The sequence below is a fragment of the Herpailurus yagouaroundi genome, unplaced genomic scaffold, assembly GCF_014898765.1.
Source record: "Herpailurus yagouaroundi ecotype Mexico unplaced genomic scaffold, PumYag 180, whole genome shotgun sequence".
NCBI lineage: Eukaryota > Metazoa > Chordata > Mammalia > Carnivora > Felidae > Herpailurus > Herpailurus yagouaroundi.
The window spans coordinates 21,100,869-21,122,800 of record NW_024412411.1 but is presented as its reverse complement, the minus strand read 5'-3'; the positions used below and the strand labels follow the sequence as shown (position 1 = coordinate 21,122,800).

General features: G+C 45.9%; 1 protein-coding gene across 4 annotated transcripts in view; it reads right to left on the bottom strand.

The window, feature by feature from the left end:
- Positions 1-1,602: 1,602 nt before the first annotated feature.
- The window catches only part of FAT3 (FAT atypical cadherin 3), a 673,934-nt gene continuing 653,604 nt past the window's right edge, over positions 1,603-21,932 (bottom strand). For 2 of the 4 annotated variants that reach the window (XM_040489603.1, XM_040489604.1), the window contains 6 exons: positions 17,020-17,173; positions 14,424-15,079; positions 10,794-10,907; positions 8,473-8,532; positions 7,861-7,896; positions 1,603-7,229 (listed from right to left, as the gene is read on the bottom strand). In XM_040489603.1, the coding sequence (XP_040345537.1) occupies positions 6,607-7,229; positions 7,861-7,896; positions 8,473-8,532; positions 10,794-10,907; positions 14,424-15,079; positions 17,020-17,173 (1,643 nt within the window). In that variant the 3' untranslated portion in view covers positions 1,603-6,606. The remainder of the gene's footprint in view (positions 7,230-7,860; positions 7,897-8,472; positions 8,533-10,793; positions 10,908-14,423; positions 15,080-17,019; positions 17,174-21,932) is intronic. The other 2 variants (XM_040489605.1, XM_040489606.1) reach the window with 1 other exon arrangement.

Sequence of the window (21,932 nt, the reverse complement as noted above, 5' to 3'; positions counted from 1 at the left end):
GTTGGGTTGAAAGGCAGGAGACCTGGAGTATTTTCAATGCTTGTCTGTCTTGAAATCCTTCTCACTGCAGTTGCTAAATTCAGCAGAATGAGGGAGGATTTATGAGGTCAAGGGGATTCAGCTGGAAACATCATCGATTAAATTCTCAAGCAAGAACATAATAGCGAAGGCCAGTATTGTACTGGGAACCTAGGAAACAAAGAGAGTGAAGACAGGACTCTGCTCTCAAGAAGCTTATGGTCTAGTCCGGGAGCAGGAGGTAAAAACTGGGACTGGCTCATACTGGCTTGTGAGAGCCACTGTTGGTTAGCCTCCCGGGAATTTGTAAGCCTGTTCACATTACCTTAGTAGTTTCAAATCAGCCATGATTGGAGCATTTGTAACGAGGAAGTGGCCAGTGCACCAAACTGCCTTCTTTTACCCGGTTAGTGGTTCAGTATTTCCTGGGCACCACTGTGGGGTGCACGAAGAACCAGAGGATCTCAGTACACCTAACTCTGCCAGCACAGTAAGGATTTCCAGTAAGGAGACCCTGGCTGCCTAGCTGGGACCCACCCTGCAGAGTGGCTCCAGGATTCTGGTAGGGGTGGGGTGGGCACTTTGCTGCAGGCGTAGGCAGGACCCACTCTAGCATCTAGTGAGAGCCCCTGGGGCTGGGGAAGGGGCCCCTGCTGCTGGGGTTCAGCCAGGGCCTTCTGCCGGGAGGCCCCAGCCCTTCCCCTTCTGGAGTCCTTGCTGCTTGCAAGCTAACTTCTTGTAATGTCACTTCCTCTTCAAAGTATCAATTTGTAGGGGCACCTGGGCGGCTCAGTCCATTAAGCATCCGACTTGATTTTGGCTCAGGTCATGATCTCACGTTTGAGATTGAGCCCCATGACAGACTCTGCACCGGGTCTGGGCGTGGAGCCTCATTAAGATTCGTTCTTTCTCTCTTTCTCTCTCTCTGTGCCTCCCCCTGCCCATGCACTCTTGTCCCCCCTGGTCTCTCGCTCTGAAAAACAATACAAAACAAAACAGAAACAAAAACTCATTGCCCAATCCCTCAACTTCTGTATATATTTTGACGTTTACTCTGGAAAATTTTCAAGAGCTTTTTGGAGGAAAACTCAAGTACTAATTGTGCTCCAAAGTTTTTGACTTTTTTGTTTAGGGAGACAAGTACTGGAGAAGCTGTCTAGAAGGTGTGGGGAGGTGTTTAGGAGGTATTTCTGCAGAGGTGGAGCTCAATGGCCCTTGTTTTCCAAGCCTCCAGGGCTGTGTTCTTTCTCACCAGGGAAAATCCCTACAGGGTATGTGTCCAGTAAGTCGCTACAGAGGATTCCAACACATGTGCCCCAGAACCAGTGGAAGTCTCTCTGGAGATAAGAAGTGTCTGAAGAAAACGCCATCCCCTGCAAAATATGACTGAGTTCCACATGAGTAATTAACTGGAGGCGAATAAAAGGAAGCACTTAAAAAGGGTCAACACAATTGCTAGTTTCATTTTTTTACTTGAAAACGTGTTTTAACCAACAAATTTTGGCAATTACAAACCTGTACACTGTTGGGTTGTTTTTCTGTGGTTTTTGTTTTTGGCCGTCTTTTTGTTGTTGCTGATGTTTGTTTGTCTTTCTTTCTTTCTTTCTTTCTTTCTTCTTCTTCTTTTTTTTTTTAATTTTTTTTTTTTAGAAAAAGAACACAAGACTGAATACTGCCAACAGCAATATATGCGGAAACAATCCATTTCCGTAAGGGACAAGATTCACTTGAAGTGCTAGCTTCCCCCTTTGCATAAGGTTTGGTATGTGATGTGTGCAAGTTCAGGGGAGTGCGCGTGCGTGTATGTAAAGAAATGACATACTTCATCTGAATTTGAAATGATGTAAAAATCAGGTATTTAGTAACTGGGCAAAACACATTTGTTTTAAAAAATGTCAATTACAAACATCTTCTTGGAAACAGAGAAAGTTAAATGAAAACAGTAGAACCAAAGAAAGATTACAGTACATTTTGAAATGATTAAAAAATATCATTTGCAAATCTAAAATCCTGTGTGTGTGTGTGTGTGTGTGTGTGTGTGTGTGTGGTTATCTCAAAAGTGGCAGACCAACAGCATGGGTGACTTAGAATTATATTCGACCCCCCGAAATTAAAGCATCCTGATAGGCATCAAATACAGTATCTACAAAAGCTTGGAAAATTGAAACCATTATATACAATTTTATAAACATTTGAAACACCAAAACATACATCTTTTACAAACCAGCCTGTTTGTAACAGGTAAATTTACAAGACAATCTCTCTGATACAGTGCTTAAAAAGAACTGCTTCCATTTCCTGAACATGGTTGTCACCTCCCCAAATGCAGTAGTATGGGCTCAGAGTTGTTACGTGGTAGCAATTCAGGTATTTGTTTGCCGGAAGGGTGCTGCGGTCCATACCGATGGGTCCCAACACGCTTCGAATGACTGTACGATTCTCCAGTGCATCTCCAACACTGGAAGAGACTAATTATGGCCTTTGTGTATTATTACATACTTGTAATTATTGCTTTTCATTATTACATAAGGAAAGAAAATCTTACTCTTTTCCTACCTCTTAGCCAGCTGGCTAACTAGTAACTGATGCCAAATCCACAAATGGGGACTCTAAACCCTAGCATTACGCAGCCAGAAGCTTAAAGCCATTGTGGATTTCCACCAGAATAATGTGCAGTTGAAGGTCGCGGGACAAAAACCAGCATAAACACATAACCGCCTTCTCACAGACCACACAAAATGAGGACTCTGGAGTAGGGCCTCTTCGAACCTCCATTTCTCATGGTGTGAAACTAGAAACACGAAACATAAAAGCCTAACCACGTTAGCAGTATCCGTGCACTGGGAGGGCAGCAGTGGGGAAAAACCAGACAATTACCTGGACAGCCCCTGCAAAACGAACGCTACATCTTCCTGAATTCGTTCCCAGGGAGGTGAGTTCTGCATCTTGTGCGATTCACCGTGGTGATCTCTTTTCTCAAGTCCCCTGACTTCGATGACGTAGACACGGCATTAGTAGGGGCAGTGGGTGGGGTGGGGGTGGGAAGAAGTAGGAGTTGGTCAGTGGTATAGATCTTTTACTAGCTTTTTCCCAGTCTGCGCTGGTGACTCCCAAGGGCGGCTCCAGACATGTTCCAGGAATGCATCATGAATTCCCTTTCCAGGCCTTCAAACTGATTGTCTGACGGGGTAGACCTCAAATGCATAGACTTGACCTGCTCTAATTGCTACTACTGGGTCTTCGACAATGGCATTTCATGAATGGGCAGGACGTGAGTAAACGGAAAGCTGGCCCGGTATGGAACTCAGCAGCAAAATACTTGCAGAAGAAAGCAAACGAACACGTACATTACTCATCTTTTACAGCCCCATCGCTTCTGCTACGACAATGCTATGACATTAGCTGCTTTCAACCTAACCAGAATGTGTGCAATACAGGTAAAGTGCCTACAACAGGCTATGGAAAATGGCTTCTAGGAGGTAGCACATACACGTTAGAAAAAAGGGAAAGACATTTCCTGGCTTACATATTTTTCCATGCGGTTCATCATGGTGGAGGGGGCAGGAACAAACATCAGGACTGGTAGGGGGGAAGAGAAAAGAAAAACAAAAATGCATCCAGTAGGTAACATTATAATCAAAGTTTCACTATAATTGATGCCTGGTCTGAGCTCCATTCTGTAATTATCATTCCAGCTTCACTTTAGAAAACATTCATTTGGTAAAAGCAGCATTTTGATAAGTGTCCAAAGAAAAGTGTGAATTCTGTAACTGCATCCTTCCTAGGGGGGCTGCAAGCAAGAGGAGATCCTAAGGCTTCCATGAACTCTCTTTTCTAGCGTATTCCAAAGCAGGATTGTGGGAGGCCAACAGAAGCAGGCAGATACCATATCCCAGGAAGGTTAGTGGTGAGCAGTGTTCTATAGAAAGCATCTTGGCAGAATGATGCGTTCTAGTCCCTGTTCAGCTACTTAACTTCCTGCGTGAGCTCGGTCAAGTCTCGTCGCCTCTCCAGCCATGTTTCCTCTTTTATAAAACAAGGGGGTTAGGCAAGCGGATTTTAAGGACCCTTCCAGCTCTTTGAATCAGCAGTCATCCCACCTAATTCCACATTGGCCTAACTACAAACCATTTTGTAACCTACAGGGAAATCCAGTTATCCCCAAAGGGAAAAGATGCCATGTGTTTAAAGGTAATGAATCACAACATAACACATGCTCGTCTGGTATACATTTAGCTGCAGAGAATCAGGGGAAGATATGCTGAAGAAAGAGGTATTTTATATAGGCCAGAGCAAAGAGTGGGCACAATTTTCTTGGGTGACTTCACGACTGCATTAAGATCTATTTACTCCTTCATTACCGTGTCAGTCAGGCATTCTCCCTGGAGGAGATGCTGGGTAAGCAGTAGTGAGCCGTCGGCATTAATGTCGCTGTAATGTTTCCTGGGGGCAAGAAATGAATTGTTGGTTTTACTTTGATGGTTTTTATGTCATTGCGTTATTAACAGTGTAGCGGTGATTCTATTCTAGACCATTAGTTCATCGTTTTCTCCGTGATTCTTGCAAATGTGCTTCTTCTGTAAGAAAAATACCAAAGACTTTATTCTCCAAAGCAGCCTCAGTGAAATTCATTTATTTCAAGACCACAGTGCGGATAATGCTTCCACGAGTAGGTCTGACCAAGAGACGGGAAGACGAGAAAAGCCGAGGAATCTGTGAGGTGTCTCATGTACTCAGGAAGCTTGGGAATGGAAAGGAATTTTTTTTTTTTTTTTTTTTTTTACAACGAACTTCAGCAACACTGACTCCTACTAAACACAACTGAAGCAACTAAAGATGTGTCTGAGTGGATGACACACGGATGCAGGACAGTACAATTGACACACCAATGCCATATGTCACCAGAAACTGTGGACACAGAGATTTGCTCATGAAGCAGCTAGTGCAAATGTGCATTTATTTACCACGGCCACTGTGCACGTGGCCATAATCCGATTGAAGCGAAAGAGGAAAGTCCGTCAACTTGGTAACTTTAAGCTTCGAGTACTGGGTTATTCTATTTCTGGTGGAATGATTCTCCTGTCAATTTTGGAAACTCATATGGCTCAAGCCCACGTGTCAGAAGAGAGGAGAACCCCAGGGTGTGATCAAGCATTACACATTTTTCAAATAAGAGTTTAGCTCTGGAAAATGATAACAAAATATTATTCTTTAAAAAGCACAGTTTTGTTTTAAGTTAATATAAATGGCGGTACCAAAATAAAGTTAACTGAACCGGAGCAAAATATGGCATTTTGCGTTTCTCTGACATTGTAGAGATCGGAGAAACTGAAAGACCTGCCTTGCTGGCAGGGTGTTCAACACGATCTGTATCCTAAACTCTTCACGTCAGCTTTCCTCAAGAGCAGCCTTACTGAGTGCAAGCACATATTTGTACATAGGCCCAGACACACGCACTATTATAATTTGTACACAAGAGCTAATCTACTTTCTCCTTTTCCAAACGTAATTGCATTTATAGTGAGGATGCTACCAATTTAGGATAACACTTAGATTTTTGTCTGCATTAGCAAGAATTGTGATTATCCAGCTGAAAACTTTGAAAGGATGTTTCCCTTTTTCCTCCTGAATTTGAATTCTGCTTAAGCCTCTGAATACCTCTCATTCTAGAGAACAATGCGCTAAAGTACACCTTTTGTTTGTTTTTTTGTCTTTTGTTTTTTCTTTTTCTTCCCTGATTCTCAGAACAAAGGCCAATGTCTGCAGCAATATTAAAATTGTAGCGAGAGCCAGGAATATTTCTGGAAAACACAAAACAGATAATCACATTCTTTCTAATGTGTGAACACTGTTAACCTTCTCCCCAACCCACAAAAGCGAGCCCACATATCCTCATATTTCCCTCCACTGATACCCTTCTCAAAGATCATAAAGCCCAACTATATTATATTGGATGCTTAACACAAACAAACAAAAATAACTAAGCATACAAACCATATTACCCAAACCTAATTTTATAGCTGAAAATTGGACAGCTTATTAAAGAAAAATAGAGTTGATTTTAAAGGCTTCAGCCCATTTTCTTGTCTGTTTTTTTATTTATTTAATATTTGTTTCTCTTTTCTTTTGCCTAAGAGACTAACTTTTCTGACCATCATAACTACTGTTTTAACCCCCCACCCCCCATTGGCTCAAAATTACATGCAACAATGCCTCTTTCTGCTTGCCAGTCGTTAATACTGCCGGCTCTGCCGTAACCCTTTCCAGGTCCCAAATACTGCACAAAGCCATATAAGATAGGCTGTATAACCCAACGGGTGGAGTTGATTCGCCCTGTAGAAACTCGGTGCCCGGTCTTGGCTGTGAACGCAGTACCTACTGCAAGGCTCTCCATCACCCCCAAGAAACAATCGGAGCCTTTCTTTCTGCCCAGCTGGAGTGGAGCTTGCCCGTGACAGCAGGACTTGTGAAGAAGTTCCCAGCGGCAAACAATGTGTTTTTTTCCGGCTGCAGGCCGTGGAGATGCGAGCCCGGCCAGCCTCCTTCCGCGGTTCAGCCACAGACAGGGCTACGGCGCCCCGCCGCCGTCTACACCTGGGTCTGGTGCTGAGTCTCCATAAAAGGAATGTGCAGGCTGGCGAGGCTGAGCTCGCCCACGCTCTCGTAGTCACTCATGGCTGCTTCGGAATCGTCGAAGCCGCAGCTGGCCGACACGTCCGAGGACGAGGTGCCTCTGGAATTGTGCAAGGATAGAGACACGCTGTCTGCTGGGCCGGCCGTCTCTGCGCCCTGGTTCATGCTCACGGCAAAAGTACTGAATTCACAGGCCGCAGGCGGGCCCACCAAATCCGTGTCGTTGGGGAATGGGTGGGGAGGGAGATACTGGCTGGGGTGGAACTGAGGCCGTCTCCTGCAGTCCGGGCTCAGGGTGCTGGCCAGTGAGACGGGCTGGGAAGGGGGCAGGGCCTCGTACTGGTCTGGGAAGTCCTCTGGCAGGGGAGGGGGCAGCTGGTCCTGATTCAGGAACTCCTCTTCATGGGGGGGTGGGTACTCGCTGTCGATGTCATAGCCGCCCAGGTAGTAATCGCTCTCCAACTCCCGAGTGCTGCCCTGGTGTGCAGACCCTCCCTCCTGGTTCTCATAGTTGGGCACTTCCTCTATGTCCGACAGGCGGGCCCCGGGCATCCAGTCAGAGGTGTCCCAGTGGTAGGCTGTGGGACAAAAGCGGTGACAGTTAATTTCCTCCAGTCTGGAGCCGCGGCAGGGCTCGGAAAGGAGCAGAGGGGGGACCTGACATGCAGTTGACATCCAAGAGACCCTGAGATGCCGGGGCTCAAGTGCATGCTCCTTACAAGGGTTCTATGAGGGACCAGCCATGCTCTGGCCCTGGGACAATGAGGGGATGGCGACTGTAAGAGATGGTGCCTGCTTTTGCAAGGCCTCACACTCAGCCATGCCAGAAGGGACGGCCAGCCAGGGCATGCTGAGGAAACATAGTTCCAGCACCCCCTCCCTCTATTCCCTCTTCCTTTCCACACGCTAAATGCAGAGCGAGGCTGGCAGCATGCTCCCAGAGGGAGGGGTACATGGGCCATACTGTGGTCCACAGAAGGCAGGGAGATGCATTGCACATCGATGAACTGCACGCGCAGTGGGGAGGCTGGGGGTGGGATGCTGGAGGGGCTTTCACCTCCCGATGCCAAGCACACAAGACACCTGGAACATGCAGAATTCAGATCAAAGAAACACAGGAAAGACGGAGGCAAAGGGACACAGTAAGAACAAACTCGGCAATTCAAAAGGCATTAAGTAAATGTGATGCTGGGGTCATGGCAGAGTCACCTCGGTTGTAGTTTTGTCCTTGATCCATGACAGACACTGTTTAAATACAAAGTAAGAGGTAAACCTGGTAATCCAAGCCATGTGAAGAGGGTAAAACAGAACATCTTAGATGACTTAAAAAAAACATGCTCCTGTTTCTCCTCATTGTTATTTAGGAAACAAAAAGATAAATCCCATCTATACCTGGCCCCAATTGTATTAAGTCACTGATAAAAGTTACCTGATTGAAACCAATCCCCCTAGGATTATAGCTTTGAATGAGACCTTAAGTATTTCCAGCTCATAATAGGTGCTCACTGGATACATGTTGAATATAAGAAGGAATTTAGTAGCAATCTGGATTCCAGATGATTGGGTGCTCTTCTCTTAGAAGGGATTTTATTTAAAAAAAAAAAAAAAAAAAAAAAACAACCCAAATTATTTAAAAACTTATGAACTAGATTTTTTTTTCCTTCAAAATTGTAAAATTCACTCCAATCTCTAAAGAAACATCCGGTGTCCCCTCAGTTACCAGTTGATTAAAATCACCCCTAGATCCAAGTAACAAGGAAGCCCTATTTCCAAAAGGATAACTCTACACAAAGAAATGCTATTGAAGAAAAAAGTAAATACCTTCATTCTCTATAGTGTCAACTACATTGTTGACAAGCTGAATGACAGTCACAATGGATGCTTGTGGCCAGGAAAAGAAGATGGGGGGAAGGGAAGGACAGTTTCAGGTTAGTCACGTATTTCAGATACAAGTGAACTTCTCTTCACAACAATGGCAACAACAAAGACGTGGCATGCAAACACCCAAAGTCTCCCCAGTCCGTCCATTAGGCAGTGCTCCAGCGGACACTTTTATCTGGGAGTCCTGGGGCTACTTGGAACAGAAGGGAAACAGCAGCAAATCCGGGGCTAGTCCTTTGAAAGGCATGATCGGCAGGGATTGCTGGATCACAAATTCACACCCCATGGCCCGGCGAAATCAATCTAGGAAGGCAGTGGCTCGTCAAGCTCATGCTAATTTCTCATTAATAACTCCCAAAGGCTCTCCAGGGAGGACCTCTCTATTCCCACGGATAATTATTTGTTGGTCAGCCATGCTGCTCCAAACCAAATGCCAGTGATGGAGGACAACCTTTGCAGGATTGAAGGCTTCACACTCTACATGATGCCACTGATAGCCTAGAACAACCCAGAGCCCAGCTTCTACCAGTGAAGCATGAACAGAAGTCAGTGTCTGGCCTCTGAAATAGTTAGAATCTGGGAAGGGGAATTCTGTGATCTGCACGGGTTGATTTAGCACCTGACGGCAGCAGCCCGTGGAGAGGTGATCCTGCTTAAAATTAACTTGTTGACAATTCCTAACACCACACCCTTTAGTCTGGACCAACCCAGAATGTTAAGCAGGAAAGGCCAAATGTGTGAGCTTAAGGGCACACATAGCAGAGCCCGTGAGCATAGTCAACCAGGTATCATGTTGGAGCTCTGCCTGGAGTTTGGAAACTGTATGTTCTTGGGTGCTTCTCTCTAAAATGCAAACCAGGGGCCCCTGGGTTTGGTTAAGCGTCTGATTTTGGCTCAGGTCATTACCTCACGGTTCATGTGCCGACAGCTCAGAGCCTGGAGCCTGCTTTGGATTCTGTGTCTCCCTCTCTCTCTCTGCCTCTCCCCAACTCATGCTCTGTCCCTTTCTCAAAAATAAATACACATTTAAAAAATGCAAACCAGCAATAACTTATCTTCTGGTTGGGATGAGGGAAAGAGTAAGCATAAAGGCAAACAGATCTGGAGGCGTGCCCTCGACTTTCTGAAGATGGTTAGAAGAGATCCACTGTTCTATGGTTTGTTATCCCAGCAGTTACATACACTAGGCTTCTGCACCTCTAAGGAGTGCTGGGTATTAGAGTGGAAGACATTTGGGGATGAGGGTGATGGAAGTAGACTATTTTACTTCTAAGATTGCTTCTATAGCCTTGGAGCTCACCTGCTCCTATATTTACCTGCGAGGGAGGGCGGGTAAACACTATGTTGTTTTCATCTTGTACTTCTGGGTACAAAATACCCAGCATAGGGTGCAGCACATAAGAGAAACTCAGCATGGGTTTATGGGTTGTATGATATTGCTTATTTATGGGAAAATGAAGTGAGGTGTAGGCTACAGTAATGCTAACTGTCTCTGAGGATGACCATTTGAAATTGTTCTTGATTCACCGCTATATAGTGAGCTCTCACTGCTTTTTGACCATTTCTGCTTCATCTCCTGGCCCGGAGAGGCCAAGCCATCCTCCAAAGCTGGTTCCTCATCTCAGAAAACCCAGTGGTACCCTCTCCGTGAATGTAAGTTCACAACAGGTAGTGGTAGCAGCTCTGGAGTGTCAGTGAGGTCCAGGCACCACATGGAATTTTGTGCGACATATTGGGTGTACTGGGTGTATGTGCATTTTTCTAAGGAGCTGGTCCATAGTCACAGTATTCGCAGATACTCCAAAGACCCATGACCCTAGATGATTATCAGGAGAATTCAAGTGAAACAGGATGCCACTTCCATGGAATGAGGGTGTGTGGGAAGGAGGTCTTACTCCTAATTTCTCATGATGGGGAATTTGGATATACAGTGAAGAGTGAAGAGATCACCAGTAGTAAAATTAAAAAAAAAAAAAGTCACAGTTTTCTAGAGAGTGTCATCTGGGATGAGGTGGCTCCATTATGAAAAAAAAAGTCAGAGGATGCATTATCAGAGGTCAGGAAATTTTGTCACCCTCTGATATGGACCCCTGGCCTGCCCGCAGCTGCAGCTCAATAGGTCCTCCCTCAGCAATGACCTCTAACAGCGGGGTCAACCAAAACGCTGATGAACGCGCTCATGAGTCCATGATCGGGTCACCACTGACCGCCCACACAGAAGGCAGAACCCACCTAGGGGAACACATCTACATTCTGCTTACCGTTGTCGTCACCAGAATCTGACTGGAAGGAGCTGAGAGACTGAACTTCAGAGTTGCTGCCTTTATTACTGCCTGCAAAGCAGGTCACTTCTCCCGGATCATCAACCCCTTTGTCTTTGCGGACAGCCGGAGAGAAAGCAGAAATGACACTGGTTACCTTGTGCGTGTTTCTGGCCTTCCCACCCCCAGAGTTCACTTCTCAGAGCTCTTTTCATTTGCTTCGAGAAAATAATTTAGCTTCACAATAGAAAACTGATTGTGCCACTGGGGGCAAAGGTCTGTCAATCAAGTGATTTACATTATGGATTCGGAACCCTTAACCCGTGGTAAATGAGCTTGCAAAGAGCTGACAGCTGAAAGTGGCTGTTCCCTCCTCAAAGTGAGGCGACTAAGTGAAGAGTTGAAGGCAGGATGAAGTGGCTGTGTTGCTCTTTGCCATTCAGAGTTAATTTAAATCATTTACATGAACCGACGTGGTGTCAACACCAGGTTAAATGAGATTACTTATAAAATAGGGGTATAAATATTTTATAGGCAAGAATGCCATTCCATTCATCCAAACTTCCATCTCTGGGGAGCAAGTGGCTTTCTCAGCTTCGCCTCCTAGAGGGCAGCGTCACATTGGTTTTGGGAATGACGGCGGTTCTGCACTGTGTGTGGTAGAGGGGCAGCCAGCAGTGTGGACGTGCTCTTATCTACACACTTCCTCCTTTTGGCTATGCAAAGACAGCCTGAACAACACATACACACACACACACACACACACATACACACACACACACACACACACACACACACACACACACACTACAGGGCTATTTTCTTATTTGATGGACTAAAGGAAGCAATAAAAACAACCCATATTTTGAAGTTGTCAAGTAAAAAATGAATTAGTCGCCTAGAGATTGTCTCGCTGGCTAACCCTGCCTTGCTTAACAAAGAAGGGAATCTACTCAATAAAAACACAACAATACTTCGGGGGGAAATGTGAGTTTTGGCCTGAGGTAGATTCTGTAAATAAAGCTGTCACGTTATGAAGCGAGTGGAGGAAAAATGGTCACCAGGAAAACCTTCAAATCATCGCGTAACACGATGGGAAGAAGAGACGGTGACTTGTGATTGAGGGAGGAGTTGTCCCTCTTTGTGAGTGCAGAAATCACTGTTTCTTCCACAAAAGGTGATGTCAGTATCGGGCACTGGGGCTCCACACCTGCTGTCAGACGCTGAAGCCACAGCAGAACGATGAGGTGGATAAACAGCTGATGTGAGTGGAGAGAGACGCCTGAGAGAATCTGCCTCCCAACAGCCACACCGCAAAAACATACGAAGGTGTGCCTCAGAAAAGCACAGAGTGAGGCCCTTCAGCTTAACCCCGGACACTAGGAAGGAAACAACAAATGATCTACCCTGGTGAATGCCGTGTATGTAACTTCTTTCTCCACTTCCTTTATTCAACCTCCTCTTTCTTCATTGTTAAATTAAAGAAGAGCCTTTCTAATAGCTGGTGGATTGGTGAGGTTTTCTTAAAGACTAACTCTACAGATCATTTGGCAGGGAATGACTAAAATCCAAGGGCAATGACTGACAATATAGGAGTGTCTCACAGAGAGGCAGAATCAGCAGATAGTGTGGTTGGGGCAGCCCTAAAAAGAACAGAAGCCCCCTCCTCGATCATCAGGAGTCTCTCTCCCTCTTTCCTGCTAAAGCTCCCAGGAGCGGTGTTGGTAAGAGCACAGGCTGTGTGTCCGGATGCGCCAGGTCCTAGTCCTCACCCCTCTTTTTACTAGCTCCTTGTTCTCAAGCTGCTCATTTCACCCCTCCCCTCCTCCCCCTGGGTGCCCATGTGGGCATGTGTGAGGCTTTAAGGAGACCCAATATACATTGATGGTGGCATGGGCTGCCTCTGTCTTCTCAACAAATCTCTTCGTCCTTAACGTCTGCATTCTGGATTCTGTCCTGATGACTTGCTGAAATATCTTCTGATGTCTAAGAATCTTCCAGGTGTCAGGTACAGTATATTGTGTTTTCAAGGCTGTGTCTTTCCTGATGGTTTCACAGTACTCAACCCTGCTAACCTTATTGATGGTCTTGGCTTCCACATAGCTGCCCTGTCGTCTTCCTCTGCTCTCTTTTCTGTCCCTTCCTGGCCTCTCCCTTCTGTCACCTCCCACACGTAGGCATCTCCAAATTCTTTTGGAGGCCCATTTTGACCATCCTTTCTTTGTTCTTGTTCCCTCAGCGAGTTCACCCCTCCTAGAGATTCAATCACCCTGCATGCAGATGATGTCCAAACTTTCATCTCTAGCCTCACCTTTCTCCTGAATAACACAGCCAGACACCTGTCAGGTAACCCTCATGTGCCCTTTATACTCATCAAGCTGCTTCCTGCTTCTGGAAGGCCCTCTCCAATAGTTTCCTACCCAAATCTTACTTATGCTTGAATACACAGCAGAAATTCCCCCTTTCTCTACAAAGATGCCCTTACCTCTGGGGCTGCATATGCTCTCCAGCTCCATTTGAAAGCAGCCTCCCCTGTACCCTCTACCCCAACATGCATCATAGTACTAAAACCCCAGCCTTTGGAAATTCCTACTCCCAGGGCATCTCTGCTGCTGAAATATACGGCCATTTGGCCTGATGAAAAGTCACAGGTTACAACAGAGCTTGCGTTAGCTTCATCCTGACCGGTGTTAGGGCAGGGGAAACAATCACCATCGCTCAATTAGATGTTCACAGAAGCTAGCTAACTAATCTCTGTTTTCTTTCCTCTTTGGTCCTTCTTAGTCTGGTCTCCATGGATCAGCCAGAGCCATCTTTTAAAAATGTCAGTTCGATCATGTCACTCACCTGCTTAAAGACCTGCACTGATGTTGCCATTAAAATGCATTCACTCTCCCTTGTTGCTCACCAATCCCCAACTACCTTGATCTCCTCTCTGTTCTTCAACATGTCAAGGTCTTTCCCACCACAGGGGCTTTGCACCTGTGGCTCTTTCCTTTGGCTACAATACTGCTGCATGAGGCCTAAAGGAGAGGGAAATACCACTATCTGGAGAGGACTTTTCCTGCCCTGCGGTTCACCCTCTTGTTTCATGGACCGTGCATTCCAGCCGAACAGAACGGTTTGCTTGTCTTCTCATTGTCTGGGTCCCTCCACCTTTCCCCGGACCTTTAATGTACCATGGTCCATTTCAAATATCCCTCTGTTCCTCTCAAGTCTTCACCCTAAGCTGAGAAATACTCTCTTCTTCTGACCTGGAGCAACACGCTTTCTGTTTATCACTTAGGTCATTACACAGCTTGCATTACCAACAACGGTGTGCCATTATGAGTAGAGCATGGGTTTTAGAGCTGACAGCTCTGGGCTGGCCCACCCGCTCTGCTGCCTCTTGTCATAGCTGTGTGACCTTGGGGACCTTACGCATGCTCTCCGAGCCTCATTTTCCCCATCTGTAAATGCGGTAAGAACCAGATCAGTTTTTCTGAACAGTCAATGCCAGGACACGTCACAACGAGTGCTCTGTGCAGGCGGGTTCTCTCTCCTTTCCCTGCCTTCCTTCCACAGTGCCAGACCACAGCTTCCCCAGTGACCCTAGAGGGATGAACAGACACACTATGGCTTCCTACTCACTGTCGGTTCCTGCGTCCCAGCCATTCTTGCGGATGGAATCGCAGTCAGAGCGGCAGGGCGACACGGCGGGGAGATTGGGGGCCACGCTGCACACGACCACACCGCGCCTGGCGGTCAGGATGCGCGGCGACTCAGGGTGGAACGTGGTCATCTCCTGGTGCTCGCCGCCCAGCCCGTCCACGATCTTATCCAGGTTGCTCCTGGAGTCGCTCTGGAAGCACGGCGTGTAGGCCATGGGGCGCACGGGCACCTGCGGGGGCCCCACCTCCTGGTAGATGTTGCGGCCGTCCCCACCACCCCGCAGGTTGCGGAACGGGATGCCGTTGCTCTTGTTGAGCAGGGCGGCCGTGGCGGGGTCCTGCACCAGCGTGATGTTGTTGCGCGAGTAGTTCTTGCGGAAGACCTTCTTGCGGAAGACGATGAAGAGGATGACCAGGATGAAGATGACGAAGAGGACCACCGCGATGCCGATGAGCTCCTCCTTGCCCACGTACGAGTGGCCGGCCTGGATGTTGGGCACGACCACGGGGCGCAACCCGCAGTACTGGCCCACGTAGCCCGGCGTGCAGTTGCAGACGAAGGAGCCGAACACGTTGACGCAGGCGCCCCCGTTCTCACACTCCTCCCGCTCGCACTCATCCACGTCCTCCTCACACCTTGGGAGAAAACACAGACTCCTTCTCAGACAGCAAGGCGCGCACCTCCATTCCCAACCGCCTTCCTTATCAGAAAGCACAGAGCGCAAAGGGCACGTGGAGCGTGACAAAAACAGAGTGAGGGTGTGCGAGTGCGTGGGAGGTGGCCGGGCACCCCTGGGTGGGGGGGGGGGGGGGGGGGGAGGGGGTGACCTGAGTTGTCATGGGAAGTTAAGGGATTTCTCCCAAGGGGATGGCTCCCAGACCCTAGCCAGATGGGAGCAGGGCAAAGACTGGTGGGGGTGGGGGAGAGGAGAGAAGGAGCAGAAAGAAAGAACAGATGCTGTTGGAGAGGTACTGGTTTTCAAATCCTCGGGGCCAGGTGCGTTTCCGAATTTAAATTTTTGCAGTCTTAGAAACGTCATACAGTACATGGCTTTCATGCTCTGGCAGATACCCGCCCCACTGCTGGAACCATGGCGCTGGCACGGGACCCATAACCAAATACGCCAGTGTTTCCACAATAAAACGTACGGATATTCATTCTCAGTGAGAGGAATAAAGACTAGAAATAGTCTCAGAGCAGTTTTGGCTGGTTTTGCCACCAGATTAGTTTGCCACTAATTTATCCTTACCCCTTTTATTTCTTTGAGCTTTTGGGATTGTAGAATTGCAGACAAAGAGCAGTGAGCCTATATACCTTATGTAGAGTTTCCCAAGAGGAAGAAATCTTTGGTTCTGACATGTTCCTTCAACAGTTACTGTAATTTTTGGTCTCTCTGGGAACTGTGTGTGTGTGTGTGTGTGTGTGTGTGTGCACCCACACACAGGTGCATTAGAGGGCGTGGGCAAAATAGGGAGTAGGTGGGTAGGTACAGGGCTACATATCTATGAATTTTACAGATTCTGTGCTTACGATAAAGGTTAATGCTAATATAGATTATCAGGAAAGAATGATTAAAACATTCTAATGAAAAACAATGAAATCAATTTTATTCTCTTTAAAGCAATCCACGACTCACTTCAAGTATAATTACAAGGCAAAAACATCTGAGTCTTACTCTTTCTTAGTTTAACATTATGTGAGAACATGGACCTTCTTTCTCCTTCTTCATTTTTCTCTGCTTCAGCAATTGATCTGATGTGTTCATTTAAAAGGCACGATCACTTATATCTTTGGTAATCCACCTTTTAAAATGTAGTCAAACGTCCCTAATTTGAACAGATTGAGGCCAGGTCATTTGGAAATTAGAATCACAGAGTATTTAAAAATAAATGCAGCTTTATTACTTTAAATTACATCCAACGATTCAAAGTCAGCTAAGTATTTCCTGGTAAAGTCCTCGGGAGATTTGCTTTAATGAATACATAAGACTGATCTGTAATTAGAATATCACTTGCTTGAGATTACATATATATACTTCTCAAACGATCAAGGATGGTTGGAAGTGGCATTTTACTAAGAGCTTAAACCATTCCCTTTCCATTTGGCTAACACTTTAATTTCCCTCATTTCTTGGGGGAAAAAAAGGTATGCAAAGGAGAGGTATGTTTTAGTTTCTCAGAATGGTCATAAAACGTTAGGCAGTAGAGTCCAGTTAGTGACTTTTGGGGACACCGGTAAGCATGTGTGCCTCAGAATGATACCGGAATTATCAGGGGTCATGGATGATTCCCTTTAACAGAATTGCTTTCCTAATTAGAGAACACACGGCAATTATGTAAAAATTTGCAAATATAGGTAAGTATAAGGTAAAAAATGTAAATTACCAGTAACTCCATTACCCAGAGATAATCCCAGTTAAGATTTAAGCCATTTGTAAGCACTCTTTTCGTAGAGATATTAACCCTTTGCCTGGCCTGCTCGTGGTAAATCTTTTATCCCAGTTAGTTGTTTACTGGTTTGCTTTCTTGGGGACAAGAAGCGGCAGCGAGAAAGACTGTTGCACAATCTCACTTACGTGACTCCAGTGAGCCCAGCTTTGCAATTGCAGATGAAAGCGTTCCCTATTGGGTCGCAGGAGCCTCCATGCTGGCAGGGGTTTGGGAAGCAGGCTGTGATCTCAGACTCACAGTTTCTCCCGGTGAACTGTGAGAGACAGCTACACTGATAGCCTAAGGAGACAGAGGACCTCATGAGCCACAGATGCCACTGGCAGTGCTCAGAGTACAGGGACTTGGCCACGATGCGCCCTCCTACTTCCTCCTAAACCAAATCTTTGGCATGGCCCAGGTTCCAAAGATGATTTTCAAATTGGTTACTTTTTAAAAGTTTATTTATTTTGGGGGGCGCCTGGGCGGCGCAGTCGGTTAAGCGTCCGACTTTGGCTCAGGTCACGATCTCGCGGTCCGTGAGTTCGAGCCCCGCGTCGGGCTCCGGGCTGACCGCTCAGAGCCTGGAGCCTGTTTCCTATTCTGTGTCTCCCTCTCTCTCTGCCCCTCGCCCGTTCATGCTCTGTCTCTCTCTGTCTCAAAAATAAATAAACGTTAAAAAAAAAAAGAAAAAGAAAAGCTTATTTATTTTTGAAATTGAGAGGAAGAGACAGAGAGAGGCTGAGAGAGAGGGAGGCAGAGAATCCCAAGCAGGCTTCGTGCTGTCAGCACAGAGCCTGATGCGAGACTCGAACTCACGAACCGTAAGATCATGACCTGCGCTGAAATCAAGAGTCAGATGCTTAACCCACTAAGCCACCCTGGCACCCCTCAAATTGTTATTTTGAACTTGGGACACATTTGCCACAAAAATGCCAAGTAACGGTTTGGATCCCCCGCTAGTTAATTGCACCGAATTAACCACATACCTAAATGCTAGCGAGAATGGTAAGAGACACCCAAGATTCCAAGAGCAGGGACAAAGACAGGGCGAAGATGCTTTGCCCAGCACACGACTACATAAAAGGCAGGATGTTTCCAGGGAGGAGAAGTCTACCATAGGTACAATGCTAGTTCGCTTCTGGAAGACCTCTTCTCACCCCCGTGCCCTTTCTCCTTGGCTGAACACTTGCAATCCACCCCACTCCCCCACCTGGAGAGGAAATGAGGAGAGCACAGGTAAAATGATATATAGCAACTTAAATATATAGCAACTGAGCCTCAGTTTGACATACGCACAGGGAGATGGAAGAATCCCAGCCTTTACCCAGCTCCCATATTTGGATCCCGATTTTCACATCTTTGCCAACTTTCTCCACTCCTGAACCCATCATGAGGAAAGAGATAGTAATATCCCTACTGCAAAGAATATCAAATATCAGAGTAGATAAGATTCTAAGAGGGCAATGGCATTATTTACCTCTCAGAGATAGAAGGGATGAATAATTAGTAAGGACTTTCTTTCTCCCTACTTACATTTTAAATTCCTTTTTTTTTTTTTTTAAATTAAAGCTATATATCCACATAGTAAGGAGTCAGTTCTACAAGTTCTGTTTAGTACAACAGCAGCTCCGCATCCCAGTGAACAGAAAAGTGGACCGTTGAACAACATGGGTTTGAACTTCGAAGGTTCACTTATGTGTGAATCTTTTGCAGTTCGGTACTGTGAATTTATTTTCTTCAGGAACTTAATACCATTTTCTTTTCTCTAGCTTACTTTATTGTAAGAATGCAGGATATAATACATATAACATACATATTACGTGTTAATCAACTGTTTATGTTATCGGTAAGGCTTCTGGTCAACAGTAGGCTATTAGGAGTTAAGTTTGGGGAGTCAAAAGGTATACCCAGATTTTCAATTGTGTGGGGGTTTGGCGCCCCTCACCCCATTTTTTTCAATGGTCAACTGTACTTACCGTTAATTCAACACCAAACTCTTCATGGACTAGGTCTTTCTGTGTCATCTCTGTTTCACTGGTGTTCTATATTTTCATCTCCTGGAGAAGTCTTTCCTCAAGGTCTGACTGGCTTCATCCTCAATAGTGCCCCCTCGTCCTGCTGTGGGGCTGCTGTCATGGGAATGCCCTCTGCTGGGCTGGAGCTAGTGTTTGTGGTATCACCTGTTTTCCTAATTTCTTGGCGGACTCTATTTCATCAGGACACATTCCACAGTAGCTTCCCGAGAAAGGGTTTACAGGAGGTCAATGTTGTGAGACCCTGCATAGCTGAACCCTACATTACTACTCCACTCTTTCCCCTCTCTGGTAGGCAGCGTACAAAATTCTGAGTAATTGCCTCCATGTGGCCTTTGAGAAATCCCAGGCCCTTTCGGTTCCTGAAGTTTGTACATGGCCTGGTTTCTTTTCTTCTCCGACAACGTGGAGGTTCTTTCCTTGGCCCCCAGCTTTCTGAGATTGCACAATGATACTTTAGTATGGGTTTATTTCAACCAACACTGGGCACTTTGGGAAGTCCTGTTCTTCAACTTTGGGGACATTTCTTTCATCGTTTCACTGATGATTTATTTTCCTTTGTTTTCCTTGTTCTGTCTTTATGGAAGTTTTATGGTTTGGATCTCAGATCTCCTGAATCTTCCTCTAATTATTTTTCTTATGTTACATCTCTGTGGGTTTTTGCTGTATTTTCTGAGAGATTCTCATCTTCTGAAACAACTTCTATTGAGATTTTCATTTATGCTGTCGTTTTCCAAGGGCTTTTTTTTGTTTGTTTGTTCACTGAGGTTTTGTGTGTGTGTTTCTGTTTTTTAAACAAGAGCATCCTGCTTCTGTTTTGTGGTTATAATATCTTCTCTTATCTCTCTGAGGATATTAATATATTTATGAAGTTTTCTTCCTGCATAGTTTTCTCCAAGTTCTTTTTTTCTGTTTCTTTGTTTTGGTCTCTGTGATGGTAAATTTTATGTGTCAACTTGACTAGGCTATGGTGCCCAAATGTTGGGCAAACACCATCTATGATGATGCTGTGAGGGTATCTGTGGATGTGATTAACACAATCAGCTGACTTTAAGTAAAGCAGATTCCCCTTACTCATCCAGTTGATGACCTTAAGAAGGAGGAATTCTGCATCAAGACTGCAGCATAGAAATTTTGCCTGAGTTTCCAGCCTGCTGGCCTGCTCTGTGATTTCAAATTCAAGACTCCAAAATCAACTCTTACATGATTTTCCAGCCTGCTGGCCTGCCCTTTAAATATCAGATTTGCCAGTCCCACAATTGTATGAATCAATTCCTTAAAACCTATCTATTATCCATCCGTCCATCCATCCATCCATCCATCCTACCTATTCTGTTTTTCTGGAGAAGCTTGATACATTCTGTATCTTCCAAATTAGAGGATTTTCTATCTTGTCCGGCAATCCTTCCTTATCAGCTCAGATTGCAGAGGGGAGTGGTAGGAAACCAGAAATCTGATGGGAAGCTCTGAGCACATGAATGGGGTTTGTCAACTGTGATACTGCATTAGTACCATTGGTTTGGGGAATTTCGCCAGTAATGACCATTATCACCTGCTCAGAGGGAGAGTGAAGGCCTGGTTTCTCACATTCAGGGGACTGGGTAGTGGTAGAGGAGGGCTGATTGTGGGTCTCAGCATCCAATGAACACATCAGATTTACTTTTACCTCCCTGTCCCCCAAGTGCCGGCTGCTCGGCGTCTTCTCACCCCTGCATTTCACCATCACCTGTGGGCTCTGCCAGGATGTGGGGGGAGTGGTTTTGTGGCCATGCAGAGAGATTGGGAATCTGGGGCTCTGACTGCCTCTTAAACTCACTTTTCAACAACTCTTATTTTAAGCCTTCTCCCTATCCCTTCCCCTTTTAGAAGTGGCTAATGCCTCCAACTCCTGAGCCTTTTGGGGATTCAGTTCCCAGATCCCCTTTTATTGGTCAGCATTTCAGCTTCTCAGAACTTCATTTCCTAGGGGTCCTGGGTGCTCAGTCAATTAAGCGGCCGACTCTTGATTTCGGCTCAGGTCATGATCTCACAGTTTCTGAGTTCTAGCCCCGCATCAGGCTCTGTGCTCACAGCGCAGAGCCTGCTTCAGATGCTCTGTCTCCCTCTCTCTGCCCCTCCCCTACTCACACACATGCTCTCTCTCTCAAAAATAAATAAATGCTGAAAAAAAGAAAACAAAGCTTCACTTCCCTCTTCCTTACCACCTCTCTGTTTGCCTCTCACCCTCAAAGCTTGTGCTGGTGTTGTCTCCTTCTCAGGTCCCCTCCCTCCTCCAGCTTATGGCTTATTAAAATGCCTTTACACAGGGGCTCCTGGGTGGCTCAGTTGGTTAAGTGTCTGACTTTGGCTCAGGTCCCTATGTCACAGTTTGTGAGTTTGAGCCCCATGTCAGGCTCTGTGCTGACAGCTCAGAGCCTGGAACCTGCTTCGGATTCTGTTTCCCTCTCTCTCTGTCCCTCCCCCACTCATGCTCTGTCTCTCTCTCAAAATAAATAAACAGTAAATAAAAAAATGCCTTTACTCATGTGGTAGTGGTGTTGTGACAGCAAGCTGCCACCATTACTGGGAAGTAATCAATAAGGCTTTCCTCATTGCTAAGATCTTTTGTAAGTGCTGTAAATAACCATTCTCACTCTTATTTGAAGGGTTCTTGGGCTCATCTCTGCTCCCCAGTGACTGATGTTGGGATGTTATAGATTGATTTCTCTTTTTTTAAGTTTATTTATTTATTTTAGTAATCTCTACACCCAACGTGGGCTTGAACTCATGACCCCAGAGATCAAGAGTCACATGCTCTTCCTACTGAGCCAGCCAGATGCCCCGATAGATTGATTTCTATTGGTTTAAGACAGTCAAACATCGATAGATTGAAAGAGTGTACGTGCTCATTTATGTTTACTCAACCCACGCTACAGAGAAGTCTCATGTACAGCAGAACATTAGAATCGTGTGGGTGTTCGCAGGTTCAGAGAAAGAAAGACTCATCTTCAGGAGGCAGGTGCAGGAGGCAAGAGAGAAATCTTTCC